General features: G+C 39.0%; 6 protein-coding genes across 12 annotated transcripts in view; 5 read left to right on the top strand and 1 right to left on the bottom strand.

Moving 5' to 3' along the window:
• Positions 1–3: 3 nt before the first annotated feature.
• Positions 4–1,065, top strand: LOC117575637 (eukaryotic translation initiation factor 3 subunit F-1). Its single transcript, XM_034259917.2, has one exon. The coding sequence runs from the start codon at positions 89–91 to the stop codon at positions 929–931; it is 843 nt and encodes a 280-aa protein (XP_034115808.1). The 5' UTR covers positions 4–88; the 3' UTR covers positions 932–1,065.
• A 1,377-nt stretch (positions 1,066–2,442) lies between these two features.
• On the top strand, positions 2,443–5,667 carry LOC117576187 (neprilysin-2-like). The gene is made up of 9 exons (XM_052007430.1): positions 2,443–2,454; positions 2,908–3,003; positions 3,084–3,475; positions 3,533–3,747; positions 3,801–3,977; positions 4,034–4,410; positions 4,464–4,873; positions 4,939–5,189; positions 5,262–5,667. Exons 2-9 carry the CDS (start codon positions 2,966–2,968, stop codon positions 5,598–5,600), a joined length of 2,199 nt encoding a protein of 732 aa, XP_051863390.1. The 5' UTR covers positions 2,443–2,454; positions 2,908–2,965; the 3' UTR covers positions 5,601–5,667.
• A 1,678-nt stretch (positions 5,668–7,345) lies between these two features.
• Positions 7,346–10,134, top strand: LOC117575480 (neprilysin-2-like). Its single transcript, XM_034259713.2, has 8 exons — positions 7,346–7,493; positions 7,557–7,960; positions 8,011–8,222; positions 8,275–8,451; positions 8,511–8,887; positions 8,945–9,354; positions 9,418–9,668; positions 9,732–10,134. The coding sequence occupies exons 1-8, from the start codon at positions 7,456–7,458 to the stop codon at positions 10,068–10,070; spliced, it is 2,208 nt and encodes a 735-aa protein (XP_034115604.1). The 5' UTR covers positions 7,346–7,455; the 3' UTR covers positions 10,071–10,134.
• A 1,201-nt stretch (positions 10,135–11,335) lies between these two features.
• LOC117575481 (neprilysin-2-like) lies at positions 11,336–14,192 on the top strand. The gene is made up of 8 exons (XM_034259714.2): positions 11,336–11,483; positions 11,553–11,956; positions 12,011–12,222; positions 12,275–12,451; positions 12,510–12,886; positions 12,944–13,353; positions 13,423–13,673; positions 13,740–14,192. Exons 1-8 carry the CDS (start codon positions 11,446–11,448, stop codon positions 14,076–14,078), a joined length of 2,208 nt encoding a protein of 735 aa, XP_034115605.1. The 5' UTR covers positions 11,336–11,445; the 3' UTR covers positions 14,079–14,192.
• Positions 14,193–14,517: 325 nt separating this feature from the next.
• Positions 14,518–17,461, top strand: LOC117575482 (neprilysin-2-like). The gene is made up of 9 exons (XM_034259715.2): positions 14,518–14,600; positions 14,738–14,831; positions 14,900–15,303; positions 15,358–15,569; positions 15,622–15,798; positions 15,859–16,235; positions 16,293–16,702; positions 16,772–17,022; positions 17,089–17,461. The coding sequence occupies exons 2-9, from the start codon at positions 14,794–14,796 to the stop codon at positions 17,425–17,427; spliced, it is 2,208 nt and encodes a 735-aa protein (XP_034115606.1). The 5' UTR covers positions 14,518–14,600; positions 14,738–14,793; the 3' UTR covers positions 17,428–17,461.
• A 440-nt stretch (positions 17,462–17,901) lies between these two features.
• Positions 17,902–24,585, bottom strand: part of LOC117575863 (uncharacterized protein CG43427) — a 71,749-nt gene continuing 65,065 nt past the window's right edge. For 3 of the 7 annotated variants that reach the window (XM_052007420.1, XM_052007421.1, XM_052007422.1), the window contains 5 exons: positions 22,125–23,298; positions 21,072–21,460; positions 20,026–21,008; positions 19,753–19,964; positions 17,902–19,088 (listed from right to left, as the gene is read on the bottom strand). In XM_052007420.1, the coding sequence (XP_051863380.1) occupies positions 18,901–19,088; positions 19,753–19,964; positions 20,026–21,008; positions 21,072–21,460; positions 22,125–23,298 (2,946 nt within the window). In that variant the 3' untranslated portion in view covers positions 17,902–18,900. Of the gene's footprint in view, positions 19,089–19,183; positions 19,366–19,728; positions 19,965–20,025; positions 21,009–21,071; positions 21,461–22,124; positions 23,299–24,243; positions 24,469–24,585 lie in introns of those variants that run through there. The other 4 variants (XM_052007423.1, XR_007955371.1, XR_007955372.1 and 1 more) reach the window with 4 other exon arrangements.

The following is a 24,585-nucleotide window of genomic DNA, read 5'->3' as shown; positions in this document are numbered from 1 at the left end:
GTCCCACTCTTCCTTGAGTTCTTTTCACGCAGCGTGGCGATTGCAAAAATTTGTTAATTTTTCGCATTATTCGTATGAAATATCAAAAATGTCGGCTTTAAATTTAACCGTACGTGTGCACCCCGTGGTGCTTTTCCAAGTTGTGGACGCTTTTGAACGCCGCAATGCTGACTCACATCGCGTCATCGGCACACTGCTTGGCTCTGTAGACAAGGGAGTCGTCGAGGTTACCAATTGTTTCTGTGTGCCTCACAAGGAGCACGACGACCAGGTGGAAGCCGAACTGAGCTATGCTCTGGATATGTACGATTTGAATCGCAAGGTGAATGCCAATGAGAGTGTCGTTGGTTGGTGGGCTACCGGCAACGAAGTGACGAACCACAGCTCCGTCATACACGAGTACTACGCTCGGGAATGCAACAACCCGGTGCACTTGACGGTGGACACCTCCCTGCAAGGTGGTCGCATGGGTCTGCGTGCCTATGTCTGCATTCAGCTGGGTGTGCCTGGCGGTAAGACCGGCTGCATGTTTACCCCAATACCCGTGGAGCTGACCAGCTACGAACCAGAGACCTTTGGCCTGAAACTGCTCCAGAAGACGGTGGGTGTGTCGCCGGCTCATCGGCCCAAGACCGTGCCACCCATGCTGGATTTGGCACAGATATCGGAGGCCTCAACGAAACTGCAATCACTACTGGACCTCATACTAAAGTATGTGGACGATGTCATCGCACACAAAGTAACGCCGGATAATGCTGTTGGGCGACAACTGCTCGACCTCATTCACTCAGTGCCACACATGTCCCATGAGCAATTTACGCAGATGTTCAATGCCAATGTACGCGATCTGTTGATGGTCATCACACTCTCCCAATTGATAAAGACGCAGCTGCAACTCAACGAGAAACTGACATTCCTGCCAACAGCTTAATTAATTTTCTTTCTCCGTTGGTTGGTTGGATGGTTCTCCGGATTTTAAGTCAGATTTAAGAGCAAAGATTAATTTACGTACTGTGTGTTTGCCGTTGATGCGTTTAAGTAATAAAGTGCTCGGATCACAAAGAAGTTTGTTGTTTTCTGTCTTGAATATACGATTTTTATAATAATACACTTTTTTAATAGAGAGTAATTGGGGAAAGTATTTCATGTACTTAATAGCTATGCATTCAGGGATTGCCAGAATATTCTCCTTAAATTTAGAAACATTATTTTTAAGGGGTGGACGTGAAAGATTTGTTAAGAAAGCTATAAATCCTTCAGGATACCCTTTGGACCACGGGCAATGAAGATTATGGTATTGAATATACCATATTATATTTTGATATCACTTTACTAATTTAAGATGATGATTTGAATGTCCCTTAAGCCGATAATACTTACACTCCTTTTAAGACTATAAATTTGACTCAAAAATTGAAGCTGATACACCACTGGGCATGTTTATATAAATTTTATTCTTTCGTATTATTAAAAGTACTTATTTTTTCTTAATTTAAATACTAATTTTGCACAGTGGGTAAAAGAGCTCAAGCTTTGACATATTTACATATGTTCCGTATTATGAAATTTAATTATTTTAATTTAGATACTAGTTCCAAAAATAATGTTTACAATTTTTTCCTGGTATTTTTGGAACTTTTTCGTTTGTGAAAGACGTTATATTGGCATGTGGTCACATCTTACACCAAAAGCCCGCAAACATTTGTAACATTTGCATTGTGATTATTCTAAAATTTGTACGCAATCCAAAATTAAAAATAAATAACAATATGTAAAATAAATTATTAACATTAAAAACTGTGTGCACAACTAAAAAATGTATTTGTGCTTTTTGTGAAGTGCAAATTTCAAGTTCAGGAAGGTTTAGGAAAGGTATAAACTGAATATTATAAACAAAAACAATTATAAACCAAAGAATAATAATTTTCTTTGCTAATTATTACTCGAGAGTGCAGTTTGAGTTTTGAAATTCAACGCTGGCTACTTGAAGTTTGGAGTGAGGACAACCGCCAAAAAGCTACTGTTCAAAAATCTATGAGTTAAAAGACGATCAGCGTAGCTTACTTAGGCAACAGCTTCAGAAGTTTTTCGGTTAATTCTACAATAGTCAACAATTTAAAATGTTGTATGCTTCCTTCCTAGGATTTTTTTTACTTCATTTTATCAAAATAAAATAAAATAAATGGGCGGCATCGATACCACGCCCCTTCGACACAAGATTTTTATAAGAATATACATATGTATGTATATCCATTGGGTGCATTGGAAAATCCTTTGTCGTTTGCGAGTTATGAATTAATGCCACTAAAACTGGTCAAATTCCCCATAGTGTTCTGATAATATCGAACTCTCGCAAATTTTCAAATTCACCACTTTGATATATAGTATAATATTTAAAAATTTAATGCTGTATCGGAATAATCACGAATCAGTTCTGTTTGGTTGGTGCTTTCGGTAGGTTATTCTTCGTCTCGGAGGCTGCTCATTAATTATGTGCGCGTGTTAATTTTTATTTATCAAATACATATATGTGAGAGATAAAATTATAAATACATATTAATTCAATATTATTTTATCAATTGATTTAAGGAATAAGATGTGAAAATATAACCGGCATTGAAACATTGGATATTCATTTCCTTATTCTCATAGATTGTATATTTAAAAACAATAGTTTATATTTTATTAAAAGTTGAGTGATTTCTTCTGTCGTGTTATAGTATGTATAAATGAATGTATATAAATTTTTCTTTTCCAAATGTTGGAATTCTAAAAATAATCTTGGGTCTGGGGAAATTGGTGAATGTCAAGTTCGCTTCTGCATATTACTGTATTACTGTATCATTTGGTTGAATATCCAAATGTTGTAAATTGTAATACAATAAATTCATTCATTTTTAATTGCAGTATCTTAAAGGTTCTAATACAGTTCAAGATACATCGCGGCATCCACAGACCAGTGCCAATGGCATTATTTAAATTTCTAACTGATTGTAAGGCAAAGTAAGTGCAAAATATTTGACTTTTGAATAATTCTTTACTTCTTCATACACCTCTTTTAATTTATTTTTGTTGGATTTCAGCAAAGCCCAATCCCCACGACGAAGATCGGTGCCATACATAGCAGCCCTTGCTTTGGTTTTGCTCACAACAATTTTCTTTATCTATAAGCTCTGCACTAATCGTTATGAGACCTATGTTTGTAACACGAAGGAATGCAGGGACACTGCTTCCGAGGTGGTCAAGAAAATGAATGTGTACGTGGACCCCTGTAATAATTTCTATGAGTTTGCCTGCGGGACCTACAACGATAAAGAGATCATACCGGAAGACAAGACTAGCATTAATCGGTTCAACGTCATCGAAGATAAGCTACTAGAGCAACTCAAGGACATTATCTCAGCCGAGCCATCTGAAAACGCTCCCAAGCACTTCCGTTTGCCTAATTTATATTACAAAGCTTGCATAAATACGAGTGAGTGTTTCTCTGATCAAGTTGAATTCAGACATAACATTTAAATCCCTTCTACAGCTTGGATTGAAACTTTGGGCTCCACTTCAATTACCAATATTGCAAAGTCTATGGGTGGCTGGCCTTTGCTCGAGGGCGATAAATGGAATGAGAATAACAATTTTAAATGGCAAGAGCTAGTAAAAAAGTTCCGTGCTCAAGGATTTGACTTTGAATACATCATTGACTTTTCCGTTGAAGCCGATCTGCGGAACAGCTCCAAGCGAGTCATGAGTGTAAGTAAATTTCCATTTAGAAAGTTCTCAATGATTATTCAATTTATTTGCAGTTAGATCAAGCTGACTTAGCGGTGAGTCGGGAATACCTGGTGAAAGGCGAGAATGAGACTCTGGTCAGCGCCTATTATGATTACATGGTAGACATTGCTGTCCTATTCGGTGCCAAGAAGGACGAGGCCAAGGAACAGTTAAGGCAATCCCTTCAATTTGAAATAGATTTAGCCACCGTAAGCCTGGATATAACGCAAACGTCTAGTTTACTAAAACTGTCTCCACTTCTTAGATCTCTTGGCCCAAGGAGAAGTTTCGTAACTCTTCCGTAATGTTTAATCCCTTCACTCTGCAGCAACTGAGCGCTGCATATCCCTATGTTGATTGGGTAGACTACCTAAACGCCTTGTTGCCAAAAGGACTTAGTGTACAGGAGAATGATATTATTAACGTGAATGTGCCCCCATTCTTTGAGAAGTTGGGAAAATTGTTGGCCAAGACGCCGAATCGTGTGATTGCCAATTATTTGATGTGGCGCATTCATGCCTTCTCTATTCGTTACCTTAGCGAAGATTTTCATAATCGGCGAGAAAAGTATCGTATGACTATAGATGGTCATCAGAAGCAGGAGGAGCGGTGGAAGGAGTGCATCAACATTGTCAACAAAGAGTTAGTATTTTCAATATTAAGTATAAATCACAATTAATCAATTAATGAATTAGCTTTGACATATCCGTGGGCTCGCTTTACGTCCGAAAACACTTCGATCAAGACTCGAAAGCTAATGTTCTGGAAATGGTTAATAACGTTCGCAAAGTCTTCTACTTTATACTTCATGAAGTCAACTGGATGGACGACAAGACAAGACATGAGGCCAAGAAGAAACTAAACAATATGGAAGCCCACATTGGTTATCCAGATGAGCTTCTCGACGACAAAGAGCTTGTCAAATACTATGATAATCTTAAGATAAATCCCGACAACTTTTTTGAATCCCGTTTAGCCATTAACATGTTTGAGACGGACATCGTTTTTAACCTCTTGCGTTTGCCCGTTAACAAAACTGATTGGATTTTTCATAGTCGAGCATCTGAAGTTAATGCCTTCTACTCAACCATGGAGAACAGTATTCGTAAGTCTGAAGATATTAAGTATACGTATAAGATCGAAGTCATTGAAATATCTTCACCGCTATAGTGATTCCGGCTGGCATTATGCAAGATTTCTTCTTCAGCGCTCAGCGTCCCAACTATATGAACTATGGAACGATTGGCAGTGTAATAGGACATGAAATCACTCATGGATTTGACGATGAGGGTCGCCAGTTCGATGGTGACGGCGACATGCGGGATTGGTGGCAACCCGACACAGCGAAGGCTTATCTGAAGAAGGCTCAATGTATAATTGAACAGTATGGGAATTTTACGGATCGCTTAACTGGTTTGAAAGTAAGTTAATTTGTAGTTTAATTTTAATTTAATGGAAATAATTATTTATTGCTATTATATTAATATTTCAAGTTGAATGGCATCAATACGCAAGGCGAGAATATCGCCGATAATGGTGGCGTCAAGGAGGCTTATAGAGCTTACCAAAGCTGGGTAGGAGACCATGAACCAGAGCCAAGACTGCCCGGACTGGGCTATACTCCACAGCAAATGTTCTGGATTTCGTTTGCACAAAACGGGTGTGCTAAAGACCGTCTGAAAGAACGAAGAGAAACGATTACAACAGACGTGCATTCGCCAGCGGAGTTCCGTGTGTTGGGACCGCTGCGCAATTCGAAAGACTTTGCTAAAGACTTTCAATGCCCAGAAGGCTCACCAATGAATCCCGTGCATAAATGTGAAGTGTGGTAGATTTAATTCTATAAAAAATATATTTTATTGATTTTGTTATTAAAGATATGCAGTTATTATTGTCATAATGAAATTCATGTTGTTATTAGTGTGTAGCATACTTTGCACATACCCGCTACCCATAGGGTAGAAAGGTGTTATGACTTTGTGCAAGCAGGAAATGTTTGTACCAGGCATATGGACGCATCTTCGACCCTATAAAGTATATATCATATTCTCAGCGTGACAGCCGAGACGATCTAGCCATGTCCGTCCATACGTTTGTCTGTCTGTCCTTCTGTCCGTATTAACACCTAGATCTTAGATACTATAAATTTTTTCAACATCACTTGTTATGTTTGCAGTCAGGTCAAGTTTGTTTCAAATTATAACGTTTAGTAACGTTTAGTATATTTTAAATATTTTTACAGCACACATACAGCACTTTTTTGCTTTTATTCAAAATGGGTAGCGGGTATCTCTCAGTCGAGCATAATCGACTGTAACTTTCTTGAAGGGTATTATAACTTTGTGCCGGCAGGAAATGTATGTAACAGGTAGAAGGAGGCATCTCCGACCCTATAAAGTATATATATTCTTGATCAACGTCAACAGCCGAGACGATCTAGCCATGTCCGTCTGTGTGTCTGTCCGTATGAAACACTGGATCTCTGAGACTATAAGAGATAGAGCTATAATTTTTTTTCGACAGCATTTGTTATGTTTGCACGCAGATCAAGTTTGTTTCAACCACGCCCACTTCCGCCTCCGCAAATCAAAAAAATCGAATAACAACCGTAATTTTAAAGCTAGAGTTGGTTGCGATCAGATTGTCGAAGTTATTAAAGAAATACTTTTGTATGGGCAAAAACGCTTACTTACTAGGGGGCTTAGTTGCTTTGGCTGACAATCTGGTATATTGTGCTGTCTATGGTATATTTTGAATGCGGTACTGTATCGATATACCAAATATATCATTTGGTATTTTTTTAGTATTTTTGTAGTATATTCGGTATATTTTGAGAAAAATACCGCAAAATATATTTATGTTATTCAAAATGGGTAGCGGGTATCTCACAGTCGAGTACACTCGACTGTACCTTTCTGACTTGTTTTTTATAATATTCAGCTTTTACGTTTTCTAAACCTACCTAAACTTGAAGGTTATAATTCACAAAAAGTACAAATACATTTGTTAGTTGGTATACAGAAACAACAGATTAGTTTTTATGGCTAATAAATTATTTTACATACCTCAACGTTTTAATTGTATGTTACAGCACAAATAACAAGCGTACTCTGAGACGAGTAATAACCTACCGAAAGCAAATTTTTCCCCACCCACTAAAAGCGTCATTTTAAAGCTAGAGTCGAAAATTTTGGTATATACAATAATAACTATAGTCGTGATGATTCCTGGTTTGGTTGCGATTAGGTAAAAATTGTCGAACTTATTAAATAAATACTTTTGTATGGGCAAAAACGCTTACTTACTAGGGGTCTTAGTTGCTGCCAATCTGGTATATTTTGCACTCTATAGTATATCTTGAATGTAGACCATATAAATACACCAAATAAACCATTTTGGAATATTTATTTTAGTATTTTTGGGTATATTATTTGTGTATATTTTGAGAATACTACCGAAATATTTGGCTTTTATTCAAAATGGGTAACGGGTATCTCACAGTCGAGCAGACTTGACTGTATCTTTCTTACTTGTCATATATTGACTTTGGTTGGTACATTCAGTAGGTATACAACTATCAATGCCGACACGTCGTGTTGGTGACTATTCTGATTTGTATTTGAAATTGCAGTGAAGTAAAGAATTTAAATTTAATAGATCGATTGCAACATTCAGAACACATCGGTAATGACATCACTTAAGTTTGACACTGATAACGACGCGAGGTAAGAATGAGAATAACCCTCTCATTAATAGTAGTATTCATACTTAATTATGTTGTCTTTCAGCAATTCCGGACCGCCTCCACGTCGTTCAAAGATGTTGAAAACTCTATTTATAGGAGCTATTGTTGTATTTGTGTTCATCACAGTGGGTTTTGGCTATTGGGTCTTTCCTACACACAATGAGCACAGCGTTTGCAATACCAAGGAATGCAGAGACACTGCTTCTGTGGTGCTCAGCAAGATCAACCCACAGATTAATCCCTGTGATAACTTCTATGAGTTTACCTGCGGCACCTACGTCGACAACATGATCATACCCGAAGACAAGACTAATATTGACACGTTTACCGAAATTGGGGACAAAGTTGAGGAGCAACTGAAGGACATTTTAACAGCCGAACCACCTCAAAGCACTCCTAAGCATTTTCGTCAACCGAACATGCTCTACAAAGCTTGCATGAATACAAGTGAATATAATTTATTTAATGCACTCAGACATAACATATTCCATCAACAGCTCGGATTGAATCACTGGGCTCCATACCCATTACTATAATTGCGAATTTCATGGGTGGTTGGCCACTGATTGTGGGCGACAAGTGGGACGGGGATAACTGGACTTGGCAGGATCAAATAAAAAAGTTTCACAGAGGCGGTTTCAATATGAACTATATCATTGAGTTCTCTATTAAAGTTGATCTGCAGAACACCACTAAACGCATGATGACTGTAAGTAATGCAATTAAGTTGCAGCTAAATGTCATTTTTTTCTGTTCTTTAGTTGGATGTATCGAATTTGTTTTTGAGTCGGGAATATCTAGTAAAAGGCTTCAATGAGACTCTAGTGAGCGCCTATTACGACTACATGGTGGATATTGCTGTCCTCTTTGGTGCCAAGAAGGACGAAGCCAAGAAGCAGTTGTTGCAATCACTCGAATTCGAAATAACGTTGGCCAATGTAAGACTTTTAAATTTGTATGCTTTAAACCTAGTTGTATGCTTTAACTGTTTTCTTAGATATCCTGGTCCATCGAGAATAGCCACAATTACTCCGAGCTTTATAATCTCCGCACTCCTCAGCAACTGAAGGGCGAATATCCTTACGTTGATTGGGTGGACTACATGAACGCCTTGTTACCAGAGGGACTCAGTGTTCAGGATGATGAAATTATAAACCTAATTGAGCCGCCATTCTTTGATCAGTTGGGTAAATTGCTGGCTAACACTCCAAATCGTGTGATTGCCAACTATTTAATGTGGCGTATTCATGAGTTCTCTCTAAGCTATCTTAGTGAAGAGTTTCATACTCGTAAACAAAAATATATAATGATCCTTGCTGGTCATCAGGAACAGAGGGCGCGCTGGAAGGAGTGCGTCTATAGAGTCAGCAAAATGTTAGCATTTGCAATAGTAGAAGATTGTTAATAGTAACTAATTCATTCTTAAATCAGCCTTAGCAAATCCGTTGCATCGATGTACGTTCCCAAGCATTTCGATGAGAACTCGAAGTCCAGTGTCCTGCAAATGGTTACTAACATACGGAACGTATTCAACGAAATTCTTGATGAAGTCAACTGGATGGACGACATGACGAGACTGGAGGCCAAGAATAAACTGCACAAAATGGCCACATACATTGGCTATCCCGATGAGATACTTGATAACGAAAAACTCACCAAATACTACGAAAAACTTCAAATCGATCCTAATAATTATTTTAAATCTTATTTAGCCTTTAACAAATTTCAAACGAACTACATCTTCAACAAACTGCGATTGCCCGTCAACAAAACCGATTTGGCTGATCATGCCAAGACAACAGATGTGGGTGCATCCTATTCAGCCGAGGGAAACAGCATATGTAAATACTCGAAGTGATTTTATATATATGTAGGACAAATATATAACTCTTTCTGCTTTTTAGATATTCCAGCTGGCATTTTACAGGGTGATCTCTACAAGGCCAATCGCCCAAAGTACATGAATTTCGGTGCAATTGGCTATATCATTGGACATGAAATCTCTCATGGATTCGACGTTAGGGGTCGACAGTTTGATGAAGAGGGCAACTTGCGGGATTGGTGGCAACCAGATACACAGAAGGCGTATCTGAAGAAGGCTCAATGTATCATTGCACAGTATGGCAACTACACGGAATCAAAAACAGGATTAAAAGTATCTCAACTAAAATAACTGATACACCAGCTTGCTCTAACATTTTATTATGTGTCTTTTCAGTTAAATGGCATCAATACGCAGAGCGAGAATATTGCTGATAATGTTGGTATCAAGATGGCCTATAGAGCTTACCAACGTTGGGTGGAAAAGCACGGGGCAGAACAAAGGCTTCCTGGTCTGGACTATACACCACAGCAAATGTTTTGGATTTCGGTTGCTCAAACTTGGTGCACTAAGGATCGTAAGGAATACTTAGATTATGTGATTACAACAGATGGGCATTCGCCATCGAAGTTTCGCGTATTGGGACCGCTGAGTAATTCAAAGGAATTTTCCAAAGACTTCCAATGCCCAGAAGACTCACCAATGAATCCCGTGCATAAATGTGAAGTGTGGTAGATTTAATTCTATAAAAAATATATTTTATTAATTTTTTTTATTAAAGAGATGCAGTTATTATTGTCATAATGAAATTCATGTTGTTATTAGTGTGTCGCATACTTTGCACATACCCGCTACACATAGGGTAGAAGGGTGTTATAACTTTGTGCCAGGCATAAGGAGGCATCCTCGACCCTATAAGTTATATATATTCTTGATCAGTGTCAACAGCCGAGATGAACGAGCCATGTCCGTCTGTGTGTCTGTCCGTATGAAACACTGGATCTCTGAGACTATAAGAGATAGAGCTATAATTTTTTTAGACAGCATTTGTGATGTTTGCACGCTGATCAAGTTTGTTTAAACTTTTTGCCATGCCCACTTCCGCCCCCGCAAAGTGTAATTTTAAAGCTGTGAGTTGTGATTCCTGAAATTTTTGTTGCGATCAGATAAAATTGTGGAAGTTATTAAAGAAATACTTTTGTATGGGCAAAAACGCTTACTTACTAGGGGTTTTAGTTGCTTTGGCTGACAATCTGGTATATTGTGTCGTCTATGGTATATTCTGAATGCGGTACTATATCGATATACCAAATATATAATTTGATATACTTTTAGTGTTTTGTTGTATTTTGGTATATTTTGAGAATAATAACGCAATATTTTGCTTTTATTCAAAATGGGTAGCGGGTATCTCACAGTCGACTGTAGCTTTCTTACTCGTTAATTGTATGCTACAGCACAATTAACAAGCGGACTCTGAGACGAGTAATAACCTACCGAAAGCACCAACTAAATACTATGTTTACAATTTGGCTCCACCCACTACAAGCGTAATTTTAAAGCTAGAGTCGGGAATTTTGGTATATACAATAATACCTAAAGTCATGGTGAATCTTGGTTTGGTTTCGATTAGGTAAAAATTGTCGAACTTATTAAAGAAATATAATACGGTTGTATGGGCAAAAACGCTTACTTACTAGGGGTCTTAGTTGCTTTGGCTGACAACCTGGTATATTTTGCACTCTATAGTATATCTTGAATGTAGTACCATATCAATACACCAAATAAACCATTTTGGAATATTTATTAGTTTTTTATTTTTATTTATTATTTAGTATTTTTGAGGTATATTATTTTTGTATATTTTGAGAATATTACCGAAATATTTGGTTTTTATTCAAAATGGGTAGCGGGTATCTCACAGTCGAGCAGACTCGACTGTATCTTTCTTACTTGTCATATATTGGGTTTGGTTGGTACAATCAGTAGGTATTCAACAGTCTATGCCGACATGTCGTGTTAGTGACTATTCTGAATTGTATTTTAAATTGCAGTGAAGTAAAGAATTCAAATTTAATATATCGGTTGCATCATTTATAACACATCGGTAATGACATCACTTAAGTTTGACACTGTCAACAACGCGACGTAAGAATGCGAATGAGAATAATACTCACATTCATAGTAGTGTTCTTACTTAATTATGGTTTGTTTCAGTAATGTCGATCCGCCTCGGCATCGTTCAAAGTTGTTGAAAACCCTATTTATTGGAGCTATTATTGTATTCGTGTTCATCGCAGTGGGTTTGGGCTATTGGGCCTTTAACACACACAATGAATACAGCGTTTGCAACACCAAGGAATGCAGAGACACTGCATCAGTGGTGCTAAGCAAGATCAACCCACAGATCAATCCCTGTGATAACTTCTATGAGTTTTCCTGCGGCACCTACTTTGACAAAGTGATCATACCCGATGACAAGACTAATATTGACACGTTCACCGATATTGTGGACAAAGTTCAGGAGCAACTGAAGAACATCATAACAGCCGAACCACCTGAGAGCACTCCTAAGCATTTTCGTCAACCGAACATGCTCTACAAAGCTTGCATGAATACGAGTGAGTATAATTTATTTACTGCACTCAGATATAACACTTGTATCTCATCATCAGCTCGGATTGAATCACTGGGCTCCATGCCCATTACTACAATTGCGAATTCCATGGGTGGTTGGCCACTGATCGTGGGCAACAAATGGGACGAGGATAATTGGACTTGGCAGGATCAAATAAAAAAGTTTCACAGAGGCGGCTTCAGAATGGACTACATCATTGCGTTCTCTGCTAGCGTCGATCTGCAGAACACCACTAAACGCATGATGACTGTAAGTAATGCAATTAAGTTCCAACTAAATCTCATTGTTTTCTGTTCTTTAGTTGGATGTATCGAATTTGTTTTTGAGTCGGGAATATCTAGTAAAAGGCCTCAACGAGACTCTAGTGAGCGCCTATTATGACTACATGGTGGACATTGCTGTCCTCTTTGGTGCCAAGAAGGACGAAGCTAAGAAGCAGTTGTTGCAATCACTTGAATTCGAAATAGCGCTGGCCAATGTAAGATTTTTAACTTTGTATGTTTTAAACCTAGTTGACTATAAATATCTATTCTTAGATATCCTGGCCCATCGAGAAGCGTCACAATTACTCCGAGCTTTATAATCTCCGCACTCCGCAGCAACTGCAGGCCGCGTATCCTTACGTTGATTGGGTGGATTACATGAACGCTTTGTTATCAGAGGGACTCAGTGTTCAGGATGATGAAATTATAAACCTAATTGAGCCGCCATTTTTTGATCAGTTGGGTAAATTGCTGGCTAGGACGCCAAACCGTGTGATTGCCAACTATTTAATGTGGCGTATTCATGAGTTCTCCCTAAGCTATCTTAGTGAAGAGTTTCATACTCGGAAAGACAAATATTATATGACAGTTGATGGGCATCAGGAACCGAGGGCGCGCTGGAAGGAGTGCGTCGATATAGTCAGCGAGAGGTTAGCATTTGCAATAGTAGAAGATTGTTTATAGTAACTAATTCATTCTTAAATAAGCCTTAGCAAATCCGTTGCATCGATGTACGTTCCCAAGCATTTCGATGTGAGCTCGAAGTCCAGTGTCCTGGAAATGGTTACTAACATACGGAACGTATTTAACGAAATTCTTGATGAAGTCAACTGGATGGACGACATGACGAGACTGGAGGCCAAGAATAAACTGCACAAAATGGGCACATACATTGGCTATCCCGATGAGATACTTGATAACGAAAAACTCACCAAATACTACGAGAAACTTGAAATCGATCCTAATAATTATTTAAAATCTTATATAGCGTTTAACAAATTTCAAACGAACTACATCTTCAACAAACTGCGATTGCCCGTCAACAAAACCGATTTGGCTGATCATGCCCAGACAACAGAAGTGGATGCATCCTATTCAGCCGAGGGAAACAGCATACGTAAATACTAGAAATGATTTTATATATATGTAAGACAAATATATAACTGAAAATCTTTCTGCTTTTTAGATTTTCCAGCTGGCATTTTACAGGGTGATTATTACAATGCCAATCGCCCAAAGTACATGAATTTCGGTGCAATTGGCTATTTCATTGGTCATGAAGTCACTCATGGATTCGACTTTGAGGGTCGACAGTTTGATGAAGAGGGCAACATGCGGGATTGGTGGCAACCAGATACACAGAAGGCGTATCTGCAGAAAGCTCAATGCATCACTGAACAGTATGGCAACTATACGGAACCAGAAACCGGACTAAAAGTATTTCAACTAAAATACCTCATACACCAACGTGTTCTAACATTTTATAACGTGATGTCTTTCCAGTTAAACGGCATCAATACGCAGAGCGAGAATATTGCTGATAATGTTGGTATCAAGATGGCCTATAGAGCTTACCAACGTTGGGTGGAAAAGCACGGGACAGAACAAAGGCTGTCTGGACTGAACTATACACCACAGCAAATGTTTTGGATTTCGGTTGCTCAAACCTGGTGCACTAAGGATCGTAAGGAATACTTAGATTATGTGATTACAACAGACGGGCATTCGCCATCGCAGTTTCGCGTATTGGGACCGCTGAGTAATTCAAAGGAATTTTCCAAAGACTTCCAATGCCCAGAAGACTCACCAATGAACCCCGTGCATAAATGTGACGTGTGGTAGATTTTATAATATAAGAGTTTGCATAAAAAATGTATTTTATTCACTTTGCTATTAAAGAGATGCAGCTATTATTGTCAAAATGAAATTCATGTTCTTAGTGTGTAGCATACTTTTCGGTCAATACGATGCAATCATATGCAAAAACTGTTGCAAAATTATAGTTTGAGAACGAAAAAGAAAAAGAGTTCGATATATTAAAGGAAAGAAACAATTTGCCTGTTATTTGTTACTCACTCTGTATTAAATAGATTTGAATATCTTCCCGATAATACATAATTGTGTATTACATATATATGTATAAGAGCTAAGTGCACTGTGCAGCACCACATGCAGACAGACAATGCCACAAATCTGCACTCTCGAAAACTACCTTATTATATATTTATTATTATATATTGGGTTGATCATCAAGAGAAATTTGTGTTTGGTTGGTACATTCAGTAGGTATTCACGTGTCTATGCCGAAACGTCGTGTTGTTGACTATTGTGAATTGTTGATTTAATTATATTTATAAACATTTGGCAAGTAGTGAATCTTTTAAATTAAAACTATATGTATTTTCTAGATTTCTAAAATTATTTTTTTATCTTGGATTGTTAGTACTTAATGTATCATAGATCGGAATAACATTCATTAACTTATATATTTCCAATTTCAGTGAAGAAAAGATCTTAAAATTAACGAATCGATTGCAACATTCATAAAACTGTGTTAATGACATCACTTAAGTTTGACATTGATAACGACGAGAGGTAAGAATGAGAAATAACACTCTCATTCATATGTAGTAGTGTTCTTACTTCATTATGTTTTGTTTCAGCAATGCCGGTCCGCCTCGGCATCGTTCAAAGTTGTCGAAAACCCTATTTATAGGAGCTATTATTGTATTCGTGTTCATCGCAGTGGGTTTGGGCTTTTGGGCCTTTAACACACACAATGAACACAGCGTTTGCAACACCAAGGAATGCAGAGACACAGCTTCTGTGGTGCTCAGCAAGATCAACCCACAGATTAATCCCTGTGATAACTTCTATGAGTTTACCTGCGGCACCTACATTGACAAGATGATCATACCCGAAGACAAGACGAATATTAACACGTTCACTGATATTGTGGACAAAGTTCAGGAGCAACTGAAGAACATCATAACAGCCGAACCACCTGAGAGCACTCCTAAGCATTTTCGTCAACCGAACATGCTCTACAGAGCTTGCATGAATACAAGTGAGTATAATTTATTTACTGCACTCAGATATAATACTTGTATCTCATCATCAGCTCGGATTGAATCACTGGGCTCCATACCCATTACTATAATTGCGAATACCATGGGTGGTTGGCCACTGATCGTGGGCGACAAGTGGGACGAGGATAACTGGACTTGGCAGGATCAAATAAAAAAGTTTCACACAGGCGGTTTCAACATGGACTATATTATTGAGTTCTCTATTGACGTTGATCTGCAGAACACCACTAAACTAATGATGACTGTAAGTAATGCAATTAAGTTGCAGCTAAACGTCATTGTTTTATGTTCTTTAGTTGGATGTATCGGATTTGTTTTTGAGTCGGGAATATCTAGTAAAAGGCTTCAATGAGACTCTAGTGAGCGCCTATTACGACTACATGGTGGATATTGCTGTCCTCTTTGGTGCCAAGAAGGACGAAGCCAAGAAGCAGTTGTTACAATCACTTGAATTCGAAATAGCACTAGCTAATGTAAGATTTCTAAATTTGTATGTGTAAAACCTAGTTAATTATCATTAATTTTTTTCGTAGATATCCTGGCCCATCGAGAAGCGTCACAATCTCACCGAGCTTTACAATCTTCGCACTCCTCAGCAACTGCAGGCCGCATATCCTTACGTTGATTGGGTGAACTACATGAACGCCTTGTTACCAGAGGGACTCAGTGTTCAGGATGATGAAATTATAAACCTAATTGAGCCGCCATTTTTTGATCAGTTGTGTAAATTGCTGGCTAAAACTCCAAATCGTGTGATTGCCAACTATTTAATGTGGCGAATTCATGAGTTCTCCCTAAGCTATCTTAGCGAAGAGTTTCATACTCGGAAAGACAAATATTATATGACAGTTGATGGGCATCAGGAACCAAAGGCGCGCTGGAAGGAATGCGTCGATGTAGTTAGCGAGAGGTTAGCATTTGCAATAGTAGAAGATTGTTTATAGTAACTAATTCATTCTTAAATCAGCCTTGGCATATCCGTTGCATCGATGTACGTTCCCAAGCATTTCGATGAGAACTCGAAGTCCAGTGTCCTGGAAATGGTTACTAATATACGGAACGTATTCAACGAAATCCTTGATGAAGTCAACTGGATGGACGACAAGACGAGACTGGAGGCCAAGAATAAATTGCACAAAATGGCCACCTACATTGGCTATCCCGATGAGTTACTCGATAACGAAAAGCTCACCAAATACTACGAGAAACTTGAAATCGATCCTGACAATTATTTAAAATCCAATTTAGCCTTAAACATATTTAACACGAACTACATCTTCAATAAACTGCGTTTGCCCGTCAACAAAACCGATTGGGTTGATCATGCCCAATCAACAGATGTGAATGCATTCTATTCACTTGAAGGAAACAACATACGTAAATACTAGAAATGATTTTATAAATATATAGGAAAATATACATAACTAAAAATCTTTCTGCTTTTAGAGTTTCCAGCTGGCATTTTACAGGGTGATTTCTACAATTCCAATCGCCCAAATTACATGAATTTCGGTGCAATTGGCTATTTCATTGGACATGAAGTCTCTCATGGATTCGACGTTGAGGGTCGACAGTTTGATGAAGAGGGCAACATGCGGGATTGGTGGCAATCGGCCGCAAAGAAGGCTTATCTGCAGAAGGCTCAATGCATCACTGAACAGTATGGCAACTATACGGAACCAGAAACAGGACTAAAAGTATTTCAACTAAAATACCTCATACACCAACGTGTTCTAACATTTTATAACGTGATGTCTTTCCAGTTAAACGGCTTCAATACGCAGAGCGAGAATATTGCTGATAATGTTGGTATCAAGATGGCCTATAGAGCTTACCAACGTTGGGTGGAAAAGCACGGGACAGAACAAAGGCTGCCTGGACTGGACTATACACCACAGCAAATGTTTTGGATTTCGGTTGGTCAAACCTGGTGTAATAAGGATCGGAAGGAAGATTTAGATTTATTGATCACAACTGACGGGCACTCGCCATCGGAGTTTCGCGTATTGGGACCGCTTAGTAATTCAAATGAATTTTCCAAAGACTTCCAATGCCCAGAAGACTCATCAATGAATCCCGTGCATAAATGTGAAGTGTGGTAGTCTCTAAATATTTGGTTTAAACTGAAATAATAATTAACGTATCTATATCAGTGTAGTACACTGTTTACTTGATCATTCATTTTTATTCAAAAGGTCGAGTGTGCTCGACTGTAAATATCCGGTACCTATTGCAAATATACCAATTTCTTTAAATATACCAAATTAATATGCCACAAAAATGCCAAAAATATATCAAAGTATAATTGGTATATTGATATAATATTACATTGCAAATATACCATATTATCAGCCTTCTACTCTTAGGATAGCGGATTTAAAGAAATTCCCAATAATGTTGAATTTTGCATGTACTTTATTTAAAACTAAACGAAATTCAAGCTGCCTTTATACAGAAAATAAATGATTCACATACCGGTTAATGGTTAATATTGGTATTTAAAAGATATTCTCACAATATTCAAATGAATGAATTGAAATTTTGAATCGTTAATGCTTAATTACAATAAATAAGAATAAGAAAATACATATGTATATATTTATATGTATATATGTATATATTAAATACAAATGTTATATCATGTTATACAATTAATAACGACAATTAGAATTAAAATCGCTGCTTCTTCTTCTTCTATGCAGATATGTAAGTATGTATGTGTGTTAGTGTCTGCGTGTGTATGTGTAGTATATAATTTAAGGTACATGGGGTACGTCGTGAAGGTTTTTTTTATGTATATATGTATATTTCAGGAGCTGGTCTTCAAAGTTAATTAACAAATTTTGCTTAAAAGATTACAAAATTTTGAATAAACAATGGATTTGTGTAAATGTGTGTGTGAGTCTGTAAATATTTGTTTCTGCTAATAGACAATTCAGCATGTTTTATAATTAATATACAATATAAATTTCTCGAACAAGGATATATATATATATGTAGGTATATATATATCTGTCTGTAGGCAATATACAATTTCCAAAAAAATTCAACAACATTCATAGAAATTTATCATCTTATATGGTTTCAACACACATTAAATCTTATGTATATATATAAGTATATAGACACACATATATGTATGTCTATATAGAATTTGACTTTGACTTGGCAAAAAACATCAGATATAGACAGAGTAAGAGAGCTTGGCTTTAAAATAGGCATATGTATACATTCACATGCACATATAATATTATATAAAAAGTTAAAATCTGAATCGAAAACATTTATCAATTAATTAATGAATTTTGCAATTTGCGAACAGCGAATTTGAACGTTGCAATATTCGTTGGTATTAACTTTAAGCTGAAAACTGTTTCATAATGATATTTTGACTTTGCGTTTGTTTATAACATTAAATATGTATGTATGTTTGTAGTACAATGTATCTATGTATTTATGCATGTATTATGTATTAGTACAACAACAACAATAATCGAAGGTTGCCACACTAACAACAAGTTAACTTCAACAACTATTCAATACAGTACAGTTATAGATATGGTATAGTCTTCGATCTAAACGCAGCTGAACTTGATGCCATCGTCGCTGGAATAACAGTTCTGGCAATGCAACTTGTGGTTCCGCACACGAACATCGGTGCCATTCAATCCATCTCCGAGTTGCACGTGGCAGACGCAACACTTGAAGCAGTTGATGTGATAAAACAGTAGCAAGGATTCAATTATCATGGCAGCTCCGCGTCCTAAGAAATATGCACAAACAAATCGAAATGTTATTATAAGAGCACCGTACAATAAATGATTATCTTTATGATTATTGATTGTAGCTCTCAAGTACCTTAGTGGCAGCTTTAAAATTCAGCTATTTATTCGATTTTATTTTAAATGTAAACTTTGTTAGTATTTTTAGTCTTCGGTTAAGTCTTTAGTTGTTTGATCGATGATGTCTGGACTAGACCCAGACAATATATTTGAGTGCTTTGTGCACCTGACGACAATTGTCGTGGGTGCAACCCAAATCTGCGGTAAGCATGTTACAAATCAAAAAAAAAAGAGACACAAGAAGGGTAAGAAGAAATTGTTAGGAAAGTGTGAAAAGGAAAAAGCTTTCTAGGGAAAGTCATGTTTATACAATGAATATTATAGGGATAGATCATAAAACCATTTCGCTGATGAAGTAGCTACATTAGAAGATGTTAGTATTAGTAGATAAACTATATAATCTTCAATTCTGTTGTATGGAACTATCTGAGATACTGGTGGCTTGTGATTCTCGCTGTGCAAGCCTATGAATGTCGGAAACGTCTTGAAGAATGAAGAATAATATCAGGTGTCAACGTGTCGAAAGGTTGAAGGAATAGAAAGTAGAAGAACCACACTCACAACCAACGTAGTAGCAAAGTTTACCTAATTCGTCACCGCAATGGGAGCACTTCTTCTTGCCACTGACGCTGAGCACCTTCTCCTGATTGCTGGCAGTGTTTGTGTTTGTATTGTTGTTGCTGCTGCTGCTGTTGCTGTTGTTGTTAATGATGTTGCTGCTGTTGTTGTTGTTGCTTAGCGGTTTGAGGCCCATGCCATTGCTATTCAGCTGACTGTAGTTGGCATTGCCATCGAAACTGTGAAGAAGAGAATTGTATAAATAAGAAGATTTATGCCACAAGCCCAATTAATACTTACCGCTTGCGTTCGCCAATCCCCTTGCTCTGCACACGCTCTGTGAGTGTTTGTATAATGGAATCCGGTAAGGGCTTTCCATTAGATGGAGCAGCGGGCATTGAGCGCCTATTCAGCTGCATCTGCTGCTGTTGCTGCTGCTGCTCAAGCAAACGGCGATGTTCCGCTTCCTGCAGCAACCAGTGATTGGCATGGCCATTGTTGTAGAGCGCTCCATTGTAGTCCGGCATAGATTTGCGCTTCTGCAACCAGGCTGCATCATTGGCCAGATTGCGTTGCTGTTGTTGCTGCTGCTGTTGCTGTTGAACTTGCACCCAGCCATCTGTGTACTTGGGCTTGGGCGTGGCACTCAATGCCAGCAGCGTGTTGCGCGACATGTTGCTCAGATTCTGGGCTGACTGATGATGATAGGCGGCCGCCAGATTCGCAGTGATACGCGTTGCTGGCGCTGCTGGCATTGGCGCGCCGGCAATCTTCACTAGCGAGCCACCATAGGCGCTGCTGCTTGGGATGCGCTGTCGCGAGCTGACGGCATAATCGGGCTCCAGGCCATGGCCATTGGTAGGCAGGTGCATGGCACGCAATGGCTTTGTGGGCGGCGTTGGCGGCGTCCCTGGCAGCATGAGACGCTTGGAGAACTCATTCAGATCCGACATGGACTTGCGATAGTCCGTGTCCAGTTGCTGGTAATGATACTGTGACAATGCATGCTGCGACGGCAGCGGCGGTCGCTGCTGTTGTTGTGGCACATTCGCATAGATCTGCTGCGCTGACTGTTGCAGCTGCAATTGCTGCTGTTGGGGCAACTGCGGCTGCGGCGGTTGGAAGGCCGACAGCATCCCATTGCCAATACCCAGACCATGATGCAGATCCTGCAGCGAGCGGCGATTGTTCGACATCAGCATCTTGGCGCCATGCTGCAGTTCGCGTCGGGCCAAATTCTCGCGTAGCAAGAGATTCTCACGCTGTCGCTTCAGTTCCTCTTGCTGTAAACATAAATACTATTAGTTATCGTTATTGAATATCAAATTAAGAATATACTTTCTTACCGAGAACTGCAACAACTCTCGCTCCACACGCAACACTTCGCCCTGCTCACGTATCTTCTCCTCGATGGATAACATCTTGGCATTGGCCGTGGCTGTGGCTTCGCTCAACGATTGCGTAGCTGCTGCAGCAGCTGTTGCCGACTCTGTCCACGACTCCGCCGAGTTGCCTTTGACAGTCTGCAGCAAAGGCGTCTGTGCTGCGAGGAGCTTCTCATTCTGATAGATAACCTCGCTGAGCTGCGATGGCGCCAACGCTTGTGATGTTGGTGGCGGCGGCATTGGCGGTGGTGTTGCCTCCGATGGTGTATCGTTCTCCTCGGAGGAGTTCGTGTAGTGCTCGCTGCTTTGCCGCGAGTGATTCTCCGAGACTCCCGAATCGCGGCTCTCACCTAACGATATAGGAAGGACATGTGATTAAAGTGGGTTAGGCAGAGCAAGTAATCTTAATACTACTTGTTGTACGTGCTCTCTATTTATTTATCAACTGTATCAGATTTATCGATTATTGCTAACTGATCATCTGCTAGCCAACATTTAAAACAATGTTGCCAAGTCAGCAAATAAAAGTGCGACAGCGTTGCCACTTGGCACTGATTGCAAATATCCTTGCCTTGCCAACTTTATAAAGTGGCGCTGCCAATTATAGTGATTGCAGTTTTCTTGGTTTAAAAGAAGATGTTTCCTTACCCAGCTCCTAAATTCGCGAAAAGGAAGCGAAAATTTCAAAGAAGACTGCCCTACAAATCTATGTTATTTTCTGATCAAACACAATCGGGATTTTCCTAAACTTTGTTTATTTGCTTTCCAATTAACAAGCAGGGTATGACATAGTTCCGCACTGTTTAGCGTTGTTTAGTCACCCCTCCCTTTAACGCTTCCATGCGCCACTCACTAAACGGATTATTTATACTTAACCTCACTGTGCGTTTCCAGCGAGCCTCCCCTTCTCTGTTTTCCATTTTCCGCCCGCCCGGTAGTAATTTGCCCATTTGCTTTTTAAACGTTTATCAGCTCTATTGAGCCCCAATTCCTCTAGTTGTACCCTCAACTCACCTGTATCCGAACTGTCACAGAGACCCGCCTTGATGTACAGTTGCTTCTCGAGCCGTCGCTCCTCCTGCAGCAGTTGCGCCATATCCGGTGGCGGCGCTACGGTCAGCTCCAGATAGCTATCCACATCGTCCAGATCCGCGTCAGTTTCGATACCCAGGAAACTTGAACGCTTGTTGCGCAGTTCCTTCTTGATGCGCTTCGTCGAGTTCATGCGCTTAATGGGCGGCGATGGCTGCGCCATGGGCGTCAACAGCTGTCCTTGTTGTGCTTGCAGCTGTCGGCGCGTATTGCTGGAAATGGTCTCGTACGTGTTGTCCGATGACCAGGTGCCCGCATCCAGTTCATCATCATCGTGGGCATGCGCATCTTCCATCTCTTCCGTTGTGGGCGGCTCGATGGGCGGCGGCGGTGGCTTCTCCTTGGGCGGCTCCATGGCGGACACGAGACTCGTGACACTGCTGTGACCCAGCTCCAGACCCGTGTAGAAGATGTCGATGTTCTCGTACACGGGAATGGGACGCAGATGTTTGGGTGCATCGTAATAGGGTTCGGCTGCTGGCTTGGGCACTTGATAGTATGGCTCCAAGTCAGGATTAGTTGTTGATGTTGTTCCTGCTACTGTTGTTGTTGATGTAGCCGCTGTCGTTATTGTTGTTATTATGTCATTTTGATTGTTATTACTGTTATTGTTATTGTTGTTAGTTTGATTATGCTCGTTGTTGTTATTATTAGTATTATTGTTATTGTTATTGTTGCTTTTATTTGGAATGCTTCTTCTGTGGCTTCTTCTAATGATCATCGTCGTTGTCATCGCTGCCTGTTCACTATCTACTTGTTGCATAGATATAGTCGAGCTGACGTTCTCATAGATGGGTTCCTTTCTATCAACGGTCTGTAGTTCCTTTTGCTCCTTTTGTTCCTCTTCCTCATCCTTCTTCTTCTGCTCATCGGTTTTATTTGGCATTGCTGCGCTCCTCGTCTCCGTCTGCATCTCCTTCACCTCGTTCACCTCTTTCACCTCCTCCACCATTTTCACTTTATCTTCAGTATTCTGTCTATGTAGTTGTTTCTCCTCCACGATCAGCTCCTCCTCCTCCTCCTGCTGCTCCTCCTCCGGCTTGCTGCTGGACTCTCTGTCAATAGCCTCCAGCGCCAAATCAAGAGCTTCGTTGATCTGTGGATAACGGATGAGCGAGCGAGCGAACATTTGAGCGTGTGAGCAAAGCGGCAAAGCGTGCGAAAGAGACAGAGAAAAATGCGCCATCGTCGCACAAATTTTAATTAAGTTAATTTACACAATTGCTGAGAGCTAGCAACAGAAAAAAATATATGTAAAAAAAAGTAATAATAATAACAAACAACACAAAATCAACACGAATTGTGGACAAATTAAACAAAAACGATAAGAAATAACGCAAATCATGAAGGAACGCAACAGTCAAAGGGTTCCATTATTGACAGCAATCAGCACAGAACATGTTAATAAACACAAGACGTATATAAATATATGAACATATATATATATAGCTGATTCCCTCAAGACACTCGAAGAAACTGGCCAACTGATAGCTGAAGTCAACGCAAATAAATGTAGGGAAGTAACTCTAGTTGGTTAAACTGCTTGTTGATAAGCTATAGTATTATAAACTGGGGTACTAGAGCTCTAGTTATCAGTTTTACTATATAATATAATGACAGTGTGATTGTTGTTAATTTGAAGAGCAAGTTAAGGCTATAAAATGGAATTCCTATGAATTTCTTAACAACCATTGCTGAACACTCTTGAATTTTTACTACTATTTAGTTGAAAATTATATTCTACATATTGCTAATCTCACTACTATAAATTTTAGCTGGGATAAGGTATTTAATATATTTTAAATGACTTTTTTACAATTTTACTTTACATTTTTCTGGAATATCCCTCAGTGTATATCTATTTTTTTGTTTCGGAAAAAATGTCGTCGAATTTTACTAGAGATTACAATCAAATCTCACTGTCAATTTGGATTTGTAACTTGAGTGTTGTCTGATTAAATAAAAATGATAAATTTTCTGACAGCTTGTAATAACACTTGAAGTCTCGATTTCGGTTCGATCTCCGGATATGTGTGCTTACCATGTTGTGTCGATCAAAAAATAATTGCCCCGAACTGACGCACTTTAATTTATTGACAAGCAGAACCTATTGCGCTGAAGGTATACCCCCGACGGAACCACTGATTATTTTTAGTTGGCTGGTTGGTATAAGTATAGTATACAGACATAAATGAGAGGCACTATAAAGATAAAAACCTAATGAAACAGATACCCGGTCTGTGTCTGAAGCGAAGCAAAACAGTTGAAAGCCAAAAGGCAACTAAACGCAACTGTTGCAAAGGGTTCGCATTAACCCGCTCACTTACAGATAAAGCAAAATTGCGAAAAGCGAAAAAAAAGAATGCGCATGGAGAGCATATAA

Source organism: Drosophila albomicans, chromosome 2R, assembly GCF_009650485.2.
Source record: "Drosophila albomicans strain 15112-1751.03 chromosome 2R, ASM965048v2, whole genome shotgun sequence".
Taxonomy (NCBI): domain Eukaryota; kingdom Metazoa; phylum Arthropoda; class Insecta; order Diptera; family Drosophilidae; genus Drosophila; species Drosophila albomicans.
This window is presented reverse-complemented; position numbering and strand designations above follow the sequence as displayed.

What these genes read in the sequence shown, in the direction of transcription:
- LOC117575481 (XM_034259714.2), top strand. Translation starts at nt 11,446, where the DNA reads ATGACATCACTTAAGTTTGACACTGTCAACAACGCGAC. An exon ending in TCGAAATAGCGCTGGCCAAT is followed by an intron (nt 12,452 to 12,509) that starts GTAAGATTTTTA and finishes ATCTATTCTTAG; the next exon opens with ATATCCTGGCCCATCGAGAA. An exon ending in GTCGATATAGTCAGCGAGAG is followed by an intron (nt 12,887 to 12,943) that starts GTTAGCATTTGC and finishes TTCTTAAATAAG; the next exon opens with CCTTAGCAAATCCGTTGCAT.
- LOC117575482 (XM_034259715.2), top strand. Translation starts at nt 14,794, where the DNA reads ATGACATCACTTAAGTTTGACATTGATAACGACGAGAG. An exon ending in GACATTGATAACGACGAGAG is followed by an intron (nt 14,832 to 14,899) that starts GTAAGAATGAGA and finishes GTTTTGTTTCAG; the next exon opens with CAATGCCGGTCCGCCTCGGC. An exon ending in CCACTAAACTAATGATGACT is followed by an intron (nt 15,570 to 15,621) that starts GTAAGTAATGCA and finishes TATGTTCTTTAG; the next exon opens with TTGGATGTATCGGATTTGTT.
- LOC117576187 (XM_052007430.1), top strand. Translation starts at nt 2,966, where the DNA reads ATGGCATTATTTAAATTTCTAACTGATTGTAAGGCAAA. An exon ending in ATCAACATTGTCAACAAAGA is followed by an intron (nt 4,411 to 4,463) that starts GTTAGTATTTTC and finishes TTAATGAATTAG; the next exon opens with CTTTGACATATCCGTGGGCT. An exon ending in ATCGCTTAACTGGTTTGAAA is followed by an intron (nt 5,190 to 5,261) that starts GTAAGTTAATTT and finishes TAATATTTCAAG; the next exon opens with TTGAATGGCATCAATACGCA.
- LOC117575480 (XM_034259713.2), top strand. Translation starts at nt 7,456, where the DNA reads ATGACATCACTTAAGTTTGACACTGATAACGACGCGAG. An exon ending in CAAAGCTTGCATGAATACAA is followed by an intron (nt 7,961 to 8,010) that starts GTGAATATAATT and finishes TTCCATCAACAG; the next exon opens with CTCGGATTGAATCACTGGGC. An exon ending in AGCCGAGGGAAACAGCATAT is followed by an intron (nt 9,355 to 9,417) that starts GTAAATACTCGA and finishes TCTGCTTTTTAG; the next exon opens with ATATTCCAGCTGGCATTTTA.
- LOC117575637 (XM_034259917.2), top strand. Translation starts at nt 89, where the DNA reads ATGTCGGCTTTAAATTTAACCGTACGTGTGCACCCCGTGGTGCTTTTC.